General features: G+C 37.2%; 1 protein-coding gene across 1 annotated transcript in view; it reads right to left on the bottom strand.

Moving 5' to 3' along the window:
• The window catches only part of MALRD1 (MAM and LDL receptor class A domain containing 1), a 673535-nt gene that overhangs the window by 219498 nt on the left and 435997 nt on the right, over positions 1-18040 (bottom strand). Inside the window, exon 31 of the mRNA XM_074000837.1 lies at positions 5518-5646. Coding sequence (XP_073856938.1) covers positions 5518-5646 — 129 coding nt within the window. The remainder of the gene's footprint in view (positions 1-5517; positions 5647-18040) is intronic.

The raw sequence follows: 18040 nt of genomic DNA, 5'->3' as shown, positions 1-18040 counted from the left end.
GATATGTTGCATGCATGTTCTCATTAGTTTCAAAGAACTTCCTGATTTCTACCTTAATTTCATTATTTACCCAAAAGTCATTTAGAAGCAGATTGTTTAATTTCTGTGTAAATACATTATATTGGGAGATCTTCTTGGCACTGATGTCCATTTTTATTGTGCTGTGATGGTTGGTATAATTTCATTTTTTTGGAATTTGCTGAGGATTATTTTATGTACAACTGCGTGGTCAATTTTAAAGTATGTGCCGGCCGGGCGCGGTGGCTCAAGCCTGTAATCCCAGCACTTTGGGAGGCCGAGATGGGCGGATCACGAGGTCAGGAGATCGAGACCATCCTGGCTAACACGGTGAAACCCCGTCTCTACTAAAAAATACAAAAAACTAGCCGGGCGCGGTGGTGGGCACCTGTAGTCCCAGCTACTCCGGAGGCTGAGGCAGGAGAATGGCGTGAACCCGGGAGGCGGAGCTTGCAGTGAGCTGAGATCCGGCCACTGCACTCCAGCCTGGGCGGCAGAGCGAGACTCCGTCTCAAAAAAAAAAATAAAAATAAAAATAAAAAAATAAAAAAATAAAGTATGTGCCATCTGGCAATAAGAATGTATATTCTGTGGTTTTGGGGTGGGGTGTTCTGTAGATGTCTACTAGGTTCATTGGTCAAGTGTTGAGTTCAGGTCCTGAATATCTTTGTTAATTTTCTGCCTCAATTATCTGTCTAATACTGTCAATGGGGTGTTGAAGTCTTCCACCATTATTGTTTGGGAGTCTAAGTCTTTTCATAGGTCTCTAGAAACTGGATTTATGAATATGGGTACTCCTGTGCTGGGTGCATATATATTTAGGATAGTTAGGTCTTCTTGTTGAATTGAATCCTTTACCATATCTACTGTCATTGTCTTTTTTGATCTTTATTGATTTAAAGTCTATTTTGTCTGAAATGAGGTTTGCAATCTCTGCTTTTTTCTGATTTCCATTTGCTTGGTAGATTTTTCTCCTTTCCTTTATTTTGAGCCTATGGGTGTCACTGAGTGTGAGATGGGTCTCTTGAAGACAGCCAACCACTTGGTCTTGCTTCTTTATTTAGCTTGCCACTCTGCGCCTTCTAATTGGGGCATTTTGCCCATTTATATTCAAGGTTAACATGATATGCATGGATTTAATCCTGTCATCATGTCATTAGCTGGCTGTTATGCAGACTTGTGTGTCTGGTTGCTTATAGTGTCACTGGTCTGTGTACTCAGGTGTGTTTTTGTAGTGGCTGGTGATGGTCTTCAGAAGCTCTTGTAAGGCAGGTTTGCGGATAATGAATTATCTCAGCATTTTCTTGTCTCAGTTATTTCTCCTTCATTTGTGAAGTCTAGTTTGCCTGTATGTGAAATTCTTGGTTGTAGCGGTTTTTTTGGTTTTGTTGTGTGTGTGTGTGTGTGTGTGTGTTTAGAATGTTGAATATAGGCCCCCAATTTCTTCTGGCTTGGAGGGCAAAAGATTCACTGCTGAAAGATTCACTGTTAGTCTGATGAGGTTCCCTTTGTAGGTGACCTGCCCTTTCTTTTTAGCTACCTTTAACATTTTCTCTTTCATTTTGACCTTGGGAAATGTGATTATTATGGCCAGGTGTGGTGAATCATACCTGTAATCCCAGCAATTTGGGAGGCCAAGGCAGGCAGATCACTTGAGATCAGGAGTTCGAGACCAGCCTGGCCAACATGGCAAACTCCCATCTCTACTAAAAATAGATAAATTAGCTGGGTGTGGTGGTAGACACCTGTAATCCCAGCTACTAAGGAGGCTGAGGCAGGAGAATTGCTTGAACCTGGGAGGTGGAGGTTGCAGTGAGCTGAGACTATGTCACTGCTCTCCAGCCTGGGCGACAGAGCAAGACTCTAGCTCACCAAAAAAAAAAAAAAAAAAAAAAAAGTCATGATTATGTGTCTTGTGGTTGATCTTCATGTGTAATATCTTGCAGGGGTTCTCTTCATTTCCTGAATTTGAATGTTGTCCTCTTTAGTGAGGTTGGCGAAGTTTTTATTAACAATATCCTGAAAGCAATTTTTCAAGTTGCTTGCTTCCTCCCTGTCTCTTTCAGGGATACCCGTGATTCATTGATTTGGCCTCTTAACATAATCACATATTTCTCAGAGAATTTTTTCATTCCTTTTTATTCTTTTTTCTTTATTTTTGTCTATGTTATTTCAGTAAGCCAGTCTTCAAGCTCTGTGATTTTTTTCCTAAACTTGTTCTATTCTGGTGCTAATACTTGTGATTACATCGTAAAATTCTTGTAGTGTGCTTTTCAGCTCCATTAGGTGAGTTAGGTTATTTTATTATACTGGATATTCCGTCTGTCAGCTCCTGCATAACTTAATTGCTATTCTTAGCTTCTTTGGATTGGGTTTCAATGTCGTCCTGAATCTCAATATTTGTTTCTACCCATATTCTGAATTCTGTGTGTGCCATTTCAGCCATCTCACCTGATTAAGAATGCTTGCTGGAGAACCAGTGTGGTCCTTTGGAGAACAGAAGACACTCTGGCCATTTGAGTTGCCAGAGTGCTTTCACTGGTTGTTTCTGATTTCTGTGTGCAAATGTTCCTTTAACTTCAGCGTAGATTGAGTACAGTCATTAGAATTCTTTTCTGGATGTTTCCAGAGGACTTAGGCTTTGTTCAGGGTCCTCATTTGTAGCTGACTTCTTGCCTTTGGTTTGATGGAGGGTATGTTGGCAAAGCACTTTGGCGTTGAAGATTTGGGGTGTAATCCAGCCAGCATGTGGTGCTAAGTGCAGGGGTCAGTAGGTAGGCTCTTAATCATGTGGTTCCTCTGTATTTCCTCACAGATGCAGCTGTGCTCCCTCTTAATGCTCTAAATGTGTGGGCTCCTCTTTCACCTGAGTGCTGACTGCAGTTTATGGGCTTGAATTTGTCCAAGTTTTTACTGTTTCATGGGTGACTATTAAATGCCCTGCTTAGTACATCTTGTGGGGAAAATGGTGATTTCACACGTTTTAGAGACTTCCATTGAAATTAATTCCTTACACTCAGTATTTTAAAAAATACACTTTTTTCGTGAATTTTTTTTTTTTGAGATGAGTCTCACTCTGTTGCCCAGGCTGGAGTGCAGTGGCACAATCTTGGCTCACTGCAACCTCTGCCTCCCAGGTTCAAGCAATTCTCTGCCTCAGCCTCCCGAGTGGCTGGGATTACAGGCATCCACCACCAGGTCTGACTATTTTTTTATTTTTTATTTTTAGTAGAGACGGGGTTTCACCATATTGGCCAGGCTGGTCTTGAACTCCTGACCTTGTGATTCACCCACATCGGCCTCCCAAAGTGCTGGGACTACAGGTGTGAGCCACCACGCCTGGCCGGTGAATTTAAAATAAGCTAGAAATAACACTAGAAAATGTTACTCAGTGCACTATAAGTTTTATTTGAGAATGTACATACTATGAAAGAAATACATGATATTTTATAAAATTAATACTATAATTCTCTGGTATTAGTAATAAAGTCTTAAGATGTGTTGATTGTTTTGACTTTTTAAAAATACTTTCATTTAAAATTAAAATACAAAAATGAACATTGAAGACATTATGGTAAGTGACATAAGCCAGTCACAGAAAAAGAAAACTACTATGTGATTCCACTTATATGAGGTACCTAGAAGAGAAATGAAAGATCTTTTATAGAGATGGAAAGGAGAAGGGTAGTTACCATGGTCTAGGGGAAGGGGTAAATGGAGGGTTATTCTTTAATTAGTACAGTTTTAGTTTTTTGGATAAAAATAGTTCTAGAGATGGATGGTGGCAGTGGTTGCACAATACAAATGTACTTAATGCCATTAAATTATACATTTAAATGGTTAAAATGGTAAATTTTTTATTATGTATTTTTTACCACAGCTTTTTAAAGTTTAAAAATATATTAAAAATTTTAAATAGAAAATGAGCCCATTGGAAGCATCAGTATAAGATTCTAAGAAATAAAAATTAAATTGAGCTATAAAATAAAAATGTAAATATGCTTGTGTGTTAGTTTGTCTCCAAAAAGATCACCCTACAACCTTCTCTACATTTGACGTGTGATGTTTTCCCATTGAAAGTCTAGTCTAGACTTTGTTATTTGCTTGGCCATTAGCAGGAATCAGGTATGGTATTATGGAACATCTGAGGCTAAATCAAAGTAACGGTTGCTATTTTTCCTGAGGGTCAGGGGACACTTTCTAGTAGAAGCCAGCCTTGTGTACAATGGCTTACCGCCCTGTGGCTGCCATGTTATGTAAAGCCCAAGTCACATGCACTACTCTGGAGGATGAGACACCATCTCTAGTAAGACAGAGAGACCAAAGAGTATCAAGAGAAGAAGTCATCCTGGATGTGATTATCAAGCTCCACCCTATCAGTTCGACTCAGGCCATCACAGACAAACCGCCCAGAAGAGCCCTTCCTGAATTACTGACCCAAAAAATTGTGAGCAAAATGTAACAGTGGCCTAGACGACTAACTTCTGGGGTAGCTTGTTAGGCAGCAAATGGTAACTGCAACAGTAGCTCGGATGGTATCAATATTCTCTAGCAAAGATAAGATATATGGAAAAAAGATCCTTTTTTTCCCAATAAGATATATGCAAAAAACGTTGGGAGGCTGAGGCGGGTGGTTCACGAGGTCAGGAGATCGAGACCATCCTGGCTAACATGGTGAAACCCCATCTCTACTAAAAATACAAAAAATTATCCGGGCATGGTGGCGGGCACCTGTAGTCCCAGCTACTCGGGAGGCTGAGGCAGGAGAATGGCATGAACCTGGGAGGCAGAGCTTGCAGTGAGCCGAGATCGTACCACTGTACTTGAGCCTGGGGGACACAGCAAGACTCTGCCTCAAAAAAAAAAAAAAAAAAAAAAAAAAAAAAAAAAAAGATATATGGAATAAAGATCCTTTGAATTTAAATATCTGCTCATATTTTAAAATTATATACTTAGTTTTTTATATAAGTTTTAAAACATTGCTTGAATTAAAGCTTGAATAAAAATCCAATGGGGCCCATCCAGTCTTCTTTCTCCAGTGCAATGTAATTGATAAAATTAATTACTAAACTGGTATTTATTAAAAGTGCTGATTTTCAGCCACATATACAAAATTAACAATTTTTTGGAAAAAAATAATAGAAAAAACAAACGAAGACCAATAAAGAAAGGCAGATTGCTACTGCAGTTCCTAGAAACTTTAATTCTAACCCTACACACAGTGTGCCTAATTACAGAATGGGATTATTTTTTGGTAAAATGATTTTCTATAGACTTGTTGCAGTTCTCAGTATAGGGGTAAAGAATATGAAAGGACTGCCATTTATATTTGTATTTGGTACTTGTATACAAATTTGGGGAAATATTTGGGCTATTCTAAATCTACTCTAGTGCATGAAAATAATACTTCTTCTCCATCATCAATGCCAATATCTAACACTACTTATAAAGGAAAATCTCTGCTGAACTGGCTGCCATACAGCAGACAGATAAACTTACCACAGTGAGCTTCATCAGACCTATCAGAGCAGTCTGGCTTATAATCACAAACAAGGTGGGATGCAATGCACTTCTTGTCCCGACACAAAAAATCAGTGGTTTCTGGACAAATCTCAGAGATCTCTCCCACTAGAGAAAAACAAAAAAAACCCAAAAGCAGTATTTAGCCAATATTTTCATTAAAGATTCTGGTTAGGTATATTACAGATTTCAACTAGTGAGCTGGTTAAGGATTTCAACAGTTACCTAAGGTGGACTTCCCCAACTTCCTCTTTCTCAGTCCCATCATCAATAGTTCAACAAGTTATACTGATTCTACTTCTGAAATACCTTTTATGCACTTTGATGGTGCTGAAAATCTCCTTGCCCATGATTCTCATGGATAAGATGCGCAAGTTTGTGGCCCGTAACTACCTAGAACCTGGTAAAGGGTGTGTGCAGCCTGCCACCAAATCCTACTCACTGTCAGCATGCACTGATGGGATTTCCTGGCCATTTGTGCTGCTCATAATGCCTCTGGTGATCTGGGTCTATAGCACAGACACGAACTTTAGCGGTATGTTCCCGTCTTGACTATTTTACATAAAGAAGATGTTCAACTTAACTAATTTTTTTGTTGTTCAAAGCAACTGTCTATTTCTGCTGAATTTTCACATGAACATACTGGCTTGTGGAGGTTTCATACTCTAGATTTTATTTTGCTTTTTCTGACTCCCATGGGGCAAGATTTTCCTTTTTATACACACAATTAAAGTGTCCATTGGCAAGTACAGAGAACTAACACTATCTTAGGCAAAAGAATGGAGTATTTAATAGGCATCCTTGTATAAAAAATAGTCGAGCCAGTAGACACCGTCAGCAAATTAATTGGCAGCAGATTTTAGGAAATGAATGTGTGTTTTTTTCCTAAAACTAAATAGCATGTATTGTGTCTTTTGCCATGATGATCTGAATTTAATTTGATATCACAGTCTAATTTTTATTCATAAGCCAATTTTTCTGCACTGAGCAAAGTCCTGCTACCTCAGTTTGTGTTGTTTTGCTTTGTCATTTCCCTCTTCCACCTTGGCCTCCCTTCACCTCACCCCCACCCTACCCTCACCCTCCTAACCCCCACCCCCTGCCCCACTTGGCTCCTTCTGTAGGATTTGATGTTTCATTCTGTTTACATCAGTTTTAACGAGAGGTATGCCTGTACTTGCTTGTGCAGAAAACATCGTTCCAGATTCCATTGACTGGGTTTATGTCCCTTCACCTGGTTTTTAAGGTTATTTAAATGTCTAATGTATTTTATTGTAACAAACATTGTTTTGCCAACATTGCCTGTTTCACTGGCACATCACAGCCTAATTTAGAAAGAAAAATCAAACATTTTAAATGGACGAAGAAAAAAAAGATAAAAAGATATTTTTTTCTTTCATAATTGAGATTGTATTGGTCGAGTACAGACATTTCAATTTGTACACCATTCTTAACACATGTACCAAAAATCTAAAAAGCTATATATTGTAATTCTCTTTTAAAGTTATTCCGACTGAATAGCATGTACACTACATATTCAAATTTTTGATCTTTCACAGCACAGTAACAAAGTTATTAGGAAAATAGGACCATCACAACCAAAGAGGCTACAGAGTGCCCACAATTCTGACAGGGAGAGCCAGGATTGAGGAGTAGTTTTCTTCAGGAAACAATTCTACTACAAAACAACATGGGAATAGAAGTACTTTAAAATGTTAACGACATTAGATACAGGATTGTGACTCCATACTGCCATTTAATATGCTTTGTATTATAGGATATGAAAACTAATCCCTCATCTATGGAATGTTAAGCTGACACCCAAGGCAGTGAAAGCCTTCCATAATTCAATATCACACACTATTCTCTGGTTGTAACAAAAAATAAACAACCAGCGAATGATTTCACCTCTTAAAAGAAAGCATTTACACTTTAAAAATAGGATGAGATGGGATTCCCTCCTTCTTAAAAATGTTTCTGGAGCTACTAAACAACTTACATTTACAAAATAGCTGATAAAAATATTTCCCTGGATTATACCAGAAGGGAGACAGGGACCGCTGATAAGACATGGTACTTAGTATTAATCAGACTTGGCTTCTTTCTCTCCTGCTTCATCAGAGGCTGGACTCTCCACAGTTTTCATTTCCCAGTTTTCTGCAGGTAACTTTTCTTTACTTTCTTGGTTAACCACTTAGGCCTGTTTTCCCTTTGCTCTCCTTTTCCCTTTTGTTTGTGCTTTTTTGTCTGAAGATGTATCCTTCGCTGCTGCCTTTTTCGGCTTCGCTTCCACTTTTGCAGGAGCAGGTTTACCTGACAACCGCGCTGATCTCCTGTTGGGCTCTTCCTTTGGCGGCCCCTTTAGCGGAGCTCACCTTCCTCTTGGGCGTCCTGACTCTGGAAGGGCGTGTGCGCGGTGCCTGGCACTGCCGCTCCTCCTGCCCTCTGAGCTGCTGAGACCCCTGGTGGGGGATGGTGGGAGAACTGGATGGAACCGGATTGGGAGCCCGCCTTCTCCTCTGACCACCAAAATTTTTCAGTACACGGGATGTTAATAACCCATGTAATAATCCAAACTACTTCTTAGTAAATGCAAAGTACTCTTAACAAAAATCCTAACTCTGCAGGGAGGCCATTCATGACATTTGACTTCTTTGCATGGCCACACGCCTTTCCATAGTTGTACAGGTGGGGACTGAGGCTGACCATTACCTAGCACATAAATCCAAACCCCTAATAAAGACATTAAAAATCCTTTGTTCTTGGTTCCAGCTCAGTTTTCCAGTCTCATTTTCTGTGCCTCTTAAGTACCTGCAATTGCTCTATATCCTATGACTGAAGGTTTCACAAATCTGTCCCTTGCTCTTCTTGTTTTCATGCATTCACAGGAGGTACTTCCTCGGTCTGCCCTGACTATTCCCCCCAGAGCCCCGGGTGCCCGTTCCCCAAACTTACCATTCAATGAAATGACTTCTCTTTCTCTACTTTTGTCTTGCCTTTCTCATTGCCATCTTTGCCCCAGGTGAGACACTCCTGTTTCATGCCACCTAAGTACCCATTTATTCCTATATTACAATGAGTATCATCACATATAAGAGCTATTTACACATGGCTGGCTGTCCCCCCAGGCTCCAAGCTCCTTAGAAGCAAAAGTTTTTATTGTGTTCTCTTGGGCCTCACACAGAACCTGATATATAGTTGGCTCTTTATAAATCGTGGTTATCATAATTTCGGAAACAATAGTTTCATCTAAAGGGGACTTAGAAAAGTGAATTGACATTGAATTTTTAGAGTAATTCATATATTTAAATATTATTTCATCAGATATGTAGTCAAATGATAATACTTCACAGATTCATAGTGACTTATATTAAAGGTTCACAATTTTATCAACTTCAACAAATTAAATTCAGCAGTTCCTTTGTTACATAGTGATTATAGGTTCAGAGGTGATGTACCTGAGGTGGAGGTAATTTTCTGACAGGCAGTACTTCCACAAATTAAAAAAAACACAACTCTACAGACTTGACTAAAAGTGCATATCCAGAGTCTTTGGATTATGCCCATAATACAATAGATAAAACCTGTATGACATCCAAAACCAATTTACCAGTAAAATTTAGTGTTTACAAATATGAAGACTGAAGAGAGAACATCTAAGACAACAGCAAATGGTCCAATTATGGGCATTAACAAGACAACAACTTAAAGGTCATGTTTACTGAGTAGTTTAGGAATTTTGCCACATAATTTTAATTAACACTAGTGAGAATTTACAGTTAACCCTAGGGCAGTATGTAGACATTTTTTCCATATGCAAGTCTATGCATTTGAGATTATTTTATTTTTCCATGCCATAGGATGTAAAGCCATATAATTACTCCACAGGGGAAATATGCTTTGACTCACTCTAAATAATTGGTTCTTTGGTTTTTATTTTTAAAAATGGCTGAAATAGGCTACATCTCTAAATAAGGCTTCTTTTCTTTGATAATATAGAATAGCAGAGCCATGAAGAGAAATAAAGTGATGCTTTGAATTGCAGTCAACTGAACAATGACTAGAATATCTATGAAATATTAGGTGTCCAAAGGAAAAAAAAAAAGCCTCACATATCTTTTTTAAGACAAGAATACAGTAAATTGAAAAGATCAATTTTTTTAATGAAAGACTCTTTTGCATGTGTTTAGCCATTTTGTATTTTTTATTCAGCCAAAATGGTAATGATAAAGGCAATAACTATTCACCTGGTTGTCAAATATATGAAATGAAAGATATCTCACATATTCCATATTTGATGATACAAGAATGGATAGAACATTGGTGCTCATAATAAAAGCTGAAAATAACCTGGCTAGCAGATTATGGCATATGAAAAACTAGAATATTTACTTTGCTATAAAAAGACTGACAAATAGAGATCTAAAGACGTAACTAAAACATGAGAAACTGAAAGATCCTATGAAGGCCTTGGAAAACAATGCAGCCATAAGGAAAGAAAATTTAATCCAGTAAGAACATAAGGTATATATAGCACTAATCTACTGTAGATATAAACAAACTCTCACCAACCTGAAAGTGACACCAATTGGAAACTAGTTCCATTTTACTTTGAAACAAAACTTACAAATCCTCGACTCCATAAATTTCAATTTGGATTAAAATAATTTTGTACACAGAGCTCATTACACTGAACTAGATACAATCATTCTATAGATAATATTTATGAAGAAACACTTGTTTTATTACTTTCTTAAGCTGACAGCATTCAATATGCTCTGAGATTCCAGGCGGCAAGTTTCACATGGGCATGTGTTTCTAAGCACCTTTGTTTTTCACATAACCACATGAAGAATATTAAACATAAAATGGGCATAATCCCTGCTTTGGAAGACCATGTTATTTAGTTGACAAATCCACATATTCAACTTTGGAATCAACTGAAAAGAAACAATTGGAGTTTTTAAGGCTACTATGTATCTGTGGAAGATCTAGTGAAATTCCAAGTGCAAGAGAAATTTCCCATGGAATACGGTGAATCAGGAAACATATCTAAGAAAAGTCTTAAGCAAGTAAACATCTAGATGCATTGAAGGCATGAAAGGAGTTTAGACCACAACAAAGAATTTTAACTATCAAAGACTCAAAGACGTCCATGAGTGAGCAGGAGTTAAAAACACTGATCCAATCAAAACAAAACAAAACAAAACAAAACACTGATCAGACTTACAAAGGTATGTTGTTCTGTGAAGTATTGAGAAACTAAGTCTTTTGGTTCTGAAAATGCAGGTTGACATTTGATTTAATGTGATAAGTAAATGGAAACCTCTGAGTCTTTAAAATATATTTTATTATAATAAGAATTTAAATAGATAATGTAGAAAAAAATCTCTCCTCTTTACAAAATGTCTTTAACATTTTGTCACATTTTTCTTTTTAAAAATTTTGTAAGTTGGTTATACACTTGTAATCATATACACAATATTTTCTCCACTTCTTTATATTTATATCATATTTCATCTGATTTTCACTAATGTCTATAAAATATAATGAAAACTGAATATACCCTTACTTTAGTTAACAATTCCATTATGACGTTATTATAGAGTTTTCACATTATTTTACATTTAATCAAAACCACATTTAGCTTCTTCATAATTGGAAGTATTTATGTAAGACAGACTCCTAAAATGCCATTATTGGGTATAAAAATGTATTGATGAATTTGTGTCTTTTAGGGCTTCTGATATCAATAAAATTGCTTTTCAAAAAAGCTACACTGATGTATTATTTTTAAAAAATTAATTTCAATAGCCTTGGGGTGGAAATGGTTTTGGTTACATGATGAATTGTATAGTGATAAAGTCTGGGCTTTCAGTGCAACTGCAATACAAATAGAGTACATTATATGCATCAGGCAGTTTTTCATCCCTCGACCTACTCTCTCAGCCTCCCTCTTCCTGAGGTTCCAGTGTTCTTCATACCACTCTGTATGCCACTCCATATATCCATAGCTTAGTTCCACTTATAAGTGAAAACATGCAGTATTTGGTTTTCCATTCCTGAGTTATTTCGCTTAAGACATTGGCTTCCAGTTCCATCCAAGTTGCTGCAACAGACATTATTTCATTATTTTGTATGCCTGAGTAGTATTTCATGGTGTATATATATCACATTTTCCTTATCCACTCATGGGTTGCTGAGTTCTTAAGCTGATTCTGTATCTTTACAGTTGTGAACTGTGCTGTTGATAAACCTACACAATTTTATTTTAGATTCCCAGGGTACATGGCACAAGTTTGTTACATGGGTATATTGTGTGATGCTGAGGTTTGAGATACAAATAATCCTGTCACCTAGGTAGTGACCTTGTCACCAAAAGTTAGCATGTCAGTCCTTGCCCTCCTCCCTCCCTCCTCTCATCAGTAGTTCCCAGTGTTTATTGTTGCCATCTTTATGTCCATGAGCACTCAAGGTTTAGCTCTCATGTTAAGTGAGAAGACGTGGTATTTGGCTTTCTGTTCCTACGTTAATTCACTTAGGATAATGGCCTCCAGATACATCATGTTGCTGCAAAGGACGCATCATTCCCCTTTATGGCTGTGTGTTATTCCATGGTGTATAATATGTACATTTTCTTTATCCAATTCACTGTTGATGGGCATGTAGGTTGATTCCATGTCTTTGCTGTTGAGAATGGTGCTATGAAGAGCATATGCATACATGCATCTTTTTTTTAGTAGATTTATTTTCTTTTGAATATACATCAAGTAATGGGATTACTGAGTTGAATGGTAGTTCTATATTCTTTAAGAAATCTCCAAACTGTTTTCCACAGTGGCTAAACAAATTTACATTTCCACCAGCAGTATATAAGCATTACTTTTTCTCTGCAACCTCACCAGCATCTGTTATTTTTTGGCTTTCTAATAGTAGCCATTCTGACTGATGTGAAATGGTATCTCATTGTGGTTTTAATTTGTATTTCTCTGATGAGTGGTGAAGTGTAACATTTTTCATGTTCATTGGCCATATGTATGTCTTCTTTTGAGAAGTGTCTGTTCATGTCCTTTGCCCACTTTTTAATGTTTTTTTTTTGTTATCAACTTCAGTTGCTTATAGATTCTGAATATTAGACCTTTGTTACATGCATAGTCTGTGAATGTTTTCTCTCATTCTGTAAGTTGTCTGTTGACTCTGTTGATAGTTTCCTTTGCTGTGCAGAAGCTCTTTAATTAGGTCCCATTTGTCAATTTTTATTTTTGTTGCAATTGCTTTTGAGGACTTAGACATAAATTCTTTCCCAGGGTCAATGTCAAAATTGGTGTTTCCTATGGTTTTTTTTTTTTCCTAGGATTCTTATAGTTTGAGGTCTTCCATTAAATCTTTAATCCATTTTGAGTTACTTTCTGTATATGGTAAAAAGTGTGTGACCTTATTTTGGGTTCTGTTGGTCTATGTGTCTATTTTTTGTACCAGTACCATGCTGTTTTGGTTAACGTAGCCTTATAATACAATTTGAAGTCAGGTAATGTGATGACTCTAGTTTTGTTCTTTGCGCTTAGGATTATTCTGGCTATTTGGGCTCTTTTATGGTTCCATATGGATTTTAGGATAGTATTTTGTGAAAAATGATATTTGTTGTTTGATAGGAATAGCATTGAATCTCTGGAATTATTTGGGCAGTATGGCCATTTTAATGATATTGACTTTTCCAATCCATGAACATGGAATGTTTTTCCATTTTTTTGTGTTATTTATAGTTCTTCTTGTAGATATCTGTCACCTCTTTGGTTAGATGTATTCCTAAGTTTGTTTTGTTTATTGTTATTTTATTTTATTTTTTTTAGTGTGTGGCTGTTATACATGGGATTGTGCTCTTTAGCTCTCATCTTGAACTTTATTTGTATATATAAATGCTACTATTTTTTGTACATTGTTGTGGATCAGTTATAGGGTCCTTCTGGAAGAGTCTTTTGGACTTTCTAGGTATAGAATCCTATCATCAGCAAAGAGAGATAATTTGACTTCTTACCCTGTTTGGATGCCTTTTCGTCCTTTCTCTTACCTCATGGCTCTGGCTAGGACTTCCAGAAACTTTTCTACAAAATTGTTTTTTTGTTTGATTGATTTCTTTTTAGCTTTTTAATACATGAATTTTCCTTGTGATATATCTGTTTTGACTTGTTGATAAATTATCTTTGGACAGTTTTTATGGTAGGCATCTCTCAAAAGTTTTGAATTTACAAGCAAAAGTTAACCTCTAGTTAGACCTGGTAATTCTGGAGAGTAAACACTGATTGCTATTGAGCAGTGCAAATATGTTGACCAAGATAATGATCTGAACCCCAGTTCTTATAAAAGCTGTAATCTTTAATAAGTCATTTAATGTGATTTCTAAATGAGAATAATAAGAATAATCACTCTCTCATACAAAGTACAGTGTGTTTATATCTAGTAATGCCAACAATTTAGAACCTTCCATTTATTCATGCCAGAAACATGTATCGAGCAACTATCAGACACTATGGAAAACACTGAGATAGCTCTCACCTTCGAGGAATTTATGATCCAGTGATGAAAAGTTATTAGTAAAACAGTATATTTAGTGCTATAATTGAATATATTTATGAGTTGTTGTCAGAAGACAATAAAAGTAGCCCTAGTTTGTACTGGTGTGTTAATATAAATTGTTGATGACATTTCGAATTACCTATCATCCTAGCGGGTCATTTAACCAAGTAGAATAATAGGCCAGACACTCAATAGAAAGAGATCAATTCCTTTTTGAGTTTCCTTATTTATAAAATTCCATTCTTCTCAGTTTCCTTATAAAGCAAGTTTGGCAACCTATTGCAAATAAACATGACTAGAAGATTCATACTTATGTGAAGGAAGAACAACATTTGAGAAAATAAACGGGACATATATTTTGGGAAGATCATGCACCCAAATGTCTCTTCACACATGAACTACTTATTTCACTCGGTTGCTCTCCTACTGTAGAAGGAACTATCAGAGGCAAGTTTGCAAATAAAAGGACATCTCAGCACTGCCAATGATTTGATATCACATGACCAGTATTTTCAAATACCTAGAACATACACATAATAGAATATTTTCGATTCACCATGATAATTTAAGTCTATCTTAAGTTCAAAAGAATTAGGTTTAAAGGTCAATGCACATATCAGGCAATTAATAGCAACATGTCTGAAACTGTAACCTTAGTGATCTCAGTGACAGCACACTTCAGTTTGCATCGAAATTATCAGAGGTGTTATCAGAGTTACTGGACCATGTATTAGTGTACAGAAATAGTTTAGAAAAATATTTTAAAATGTGATTTCACTGGCAATACACAGAGGCAAGGGGCATGCTGAAAAGAGTATTTCCTGAAGTTTGACTTTTCATATTTTAAATAAAAAGATGACTTCATAAACTGTATGTATACTTGTTTGAAAGAAAAGTATATATACCAAACTATCTTTTCTGACATGAAACTCATTTTATCTTTAATATTTTGTGTATGGACATATTTTAAATATCCAGTTTTTAAGGACATAGCCATGGGCAAGGACTTCATGTCTAAAACACCAAAAGCAACGGCAACAAAAGCCAAAATTGACAAATGGGATCTAATTAAACTAAAGAGCTTCTGCACAGCAAAAGAAACTACCATCAGAGTGAACAGGCAACCTACAGAATGGGAGAAAATTTTTGCAATCTACTCATCTGACAAAGGGCTAATATCCAGAACCTACAAAGAACTCAAACAAATTTACAAGAAAAAAACAAACAACCCCATCAAAAAGTGGGCAAAGGATATGAACAGACATTTCTCAAAAGAAGACATGCATACAGCCAACAGACACATGAAAAAATGCTCATCATCACTGGCCATCAGAGAAATGCAAATAAAAATCACAATGAGATACCATCTCACACCAGTTAGAATGGCAATCATTAAAAAGTCAGGAAACAACAGGTGCTGGAGAAGATGTGGAGAAATAGGAACACTTTTACGCTGTTGGTGGGATTGTAAACTAGTTCAACCATTGTGGAAAACAGTATGGTGATTCCTAAGGATCTAGAACTGGAAATACCATTTGACCCAGCCATCCCATTACTGGGTATATACCCAAAAGATTATAAATCATGCTGCTATAAAGACACATGCACACGTATGTTTATTGCAGCACTATTCACAATAGCAAAGACTTGGAATCAACCCAAATGTCCATCAGTGACAGACTGGATTAAGAAAATGTGGCACATATACACCATGAAATACTATGCAGCCATAAAAAAGGATGAGTTTGTGTCCTTTGTAGGGACATGGATGCAGCTGGAAACCATCATTCTCAGCAAACTATTGCAAGAACAGAAAACCAAACACCACATGTTCTCACTCATAGGTGGGAATTGGACAATGAGATCACTTGGACTCGGGAAGGGGAACATCACACACCAGGGCCTATTATGGGGAGGGGGCCGGGGGGAGGGATGGCATCGGGAGTTATACCTGATGCAAATGACGAGCTGATGGGTGCTGACAAGTTGATGGGTGCAGCACACCAACATGGCACAAGTATACATATGTAACAAACCTGCACGTTGTGCACATGTACCCTAGAACTTAAAGTATAATAATTAAAAAAAATAATAAATAAATAAAATGAATTCTTCATATAATTTTAGAACAATTGATTGCTGAACCCTAGGCTATGCATACTTCAAATCACTGGTTTACAGTTTCAGACTGCTCCTCCCCCCCAAAAAAAAGCCTGTTTAGAAGGCCTAGAAAGAAGGAAGAAGAGATAACAAGAAATTAAAGCAACACAAGAACAAAACTCAGAACTGGTATACCTGACAAGGACCACTATGCTGTTACACAAAAGGAAACATTTTCAGTGCTTTAGTGATTCAGAAGTCATCATTCACTCCTTGCTTCTTAGCAGTTTCTACTACTGCACTAAAAGAACCCTTGCTTAAATATCTAATGATGTCCTAATTACCATTTTAAAATAAATGTCAACCCTTCCCATTCTGGATTTATTGCTGCTGCTGATATGCTGAAAACGCCTTCTGCTTTGAAACCTCAATTCCTTAAGCTCTTTGGCATGGTATTCCTGGTACTCTGTCAAAGTCTCAACCTTCCTTCTCCTCTTTTGGTTCCTTTTCCAGTCCAGACTTTTAAATTCTAGAAAAACAAACTGTGACCCCCAACTCATTTTCCTTTGTAGTCCCACTTGATTTTAACTGCTATCTGGAGGCTGATGGCCTGATGTCTACAATGGCAACCTGTTCCTTTTGCTGAGATCTAAACACTTATTGTTTAGATCTGTGAGATTTCTCTGCAACATATCAGACATACTAAACAGGATTAAAAATTCACACACTATCTTCTTTCTTTGCCTCCTAATTTATTTATCATTCTCTACTCCTTGACTCATGAGCAATCTCAGGATAACCATCCATGTATGGTCCGGAGATGCACACCATCTTCTTTCATGCATTTGTCCCTCCTCAGCCACGTGGTTGAGAAGGATGGTTATTTCAGGTCCTGTGGTCACGCTTCTATAGCACATGCTTGTTTCTGGGCTGTGGCTGCTCACACAGGCACTTTATCAGCTCGTTTTGCTACTAGGTGAGCTCATAAGGCTGAGTTCTAACCCACGGAATGTGAGTAGAAGTAATGTGCACACATCCAGGTGAGGCCACACAGACTTCTGCACACTGTTCCCCATGTTCTGTACCTCTCCACGTGGATGGAAAAGTCGTGATCAGCGGGATGGACCTTGAAGGCCACAGATTGAAGGCCTGGGTCCCTGAGTAAATACAACAGAAAAGCTGCTTCACCAATCTGTTTACATGACAACTACTGTAAAGGGAACAGGAGATACACTTCCTGGATTATGAATTTTTTTTTGGATCGATTTTGTTATAGCAGTAGCCTGATATGATAAGGATGTGACGATGATGACGGTGACACTAGCACTTATGGAGAATTTATTACATGCCTTATTCAATTTAAGCACGTTACATATTAACATATTAACTCATATAATTCTCCAAACAGCTTCGTGAAGCAGGTACTAGAATTCTTACTATTTCGCTTACCTAATTTCATGTAGTTACTTAATAGCCAAGCCAGAATTCATGCTTTGGCACCACAGTCTTTACCCTCAGCCAACAAAATCCATATGTTCTCTCATCCTACTCAAATATGGACTCCTATAACTCACACCTTAGGTGCTGTTCCTTCCATGAAGAATTATCTGACCTGCCTCAGACCCATCTATCCATCTGGCTCTTCTGGGGCTCCAGATATCCTAATTATAGTACATGATATTGAAATGCTATACAATGGTGCATTTTCTATTTGATTTCTTTACTCTGTAACAGATAAACTAAACATGCCCATTCTGAAAGAAAATGAAGGATCCTTAAAGGAAGAAACTGTATTATAATCATCACTATATACTCAATACTAGCACAA

The sequence above is a fragment of the Macaca fascicularis genome, chromosome 9 (genome assembly GCF_037993035.2).
Source record: "Macaca fascicularis isolate 582-1 chromosome 9, T2T-MFA8v1.1".
In the NCBI taxonomy this organism is placed as follows: Eukaryota; Metazoa; Chordata; class Mammalia; order Primates; family Cercopithecidae; genus Macaca; species Macaca fascicularis.
This window is presented reverse-complemented; position numbering and strand designations above follow the sequence as displayed.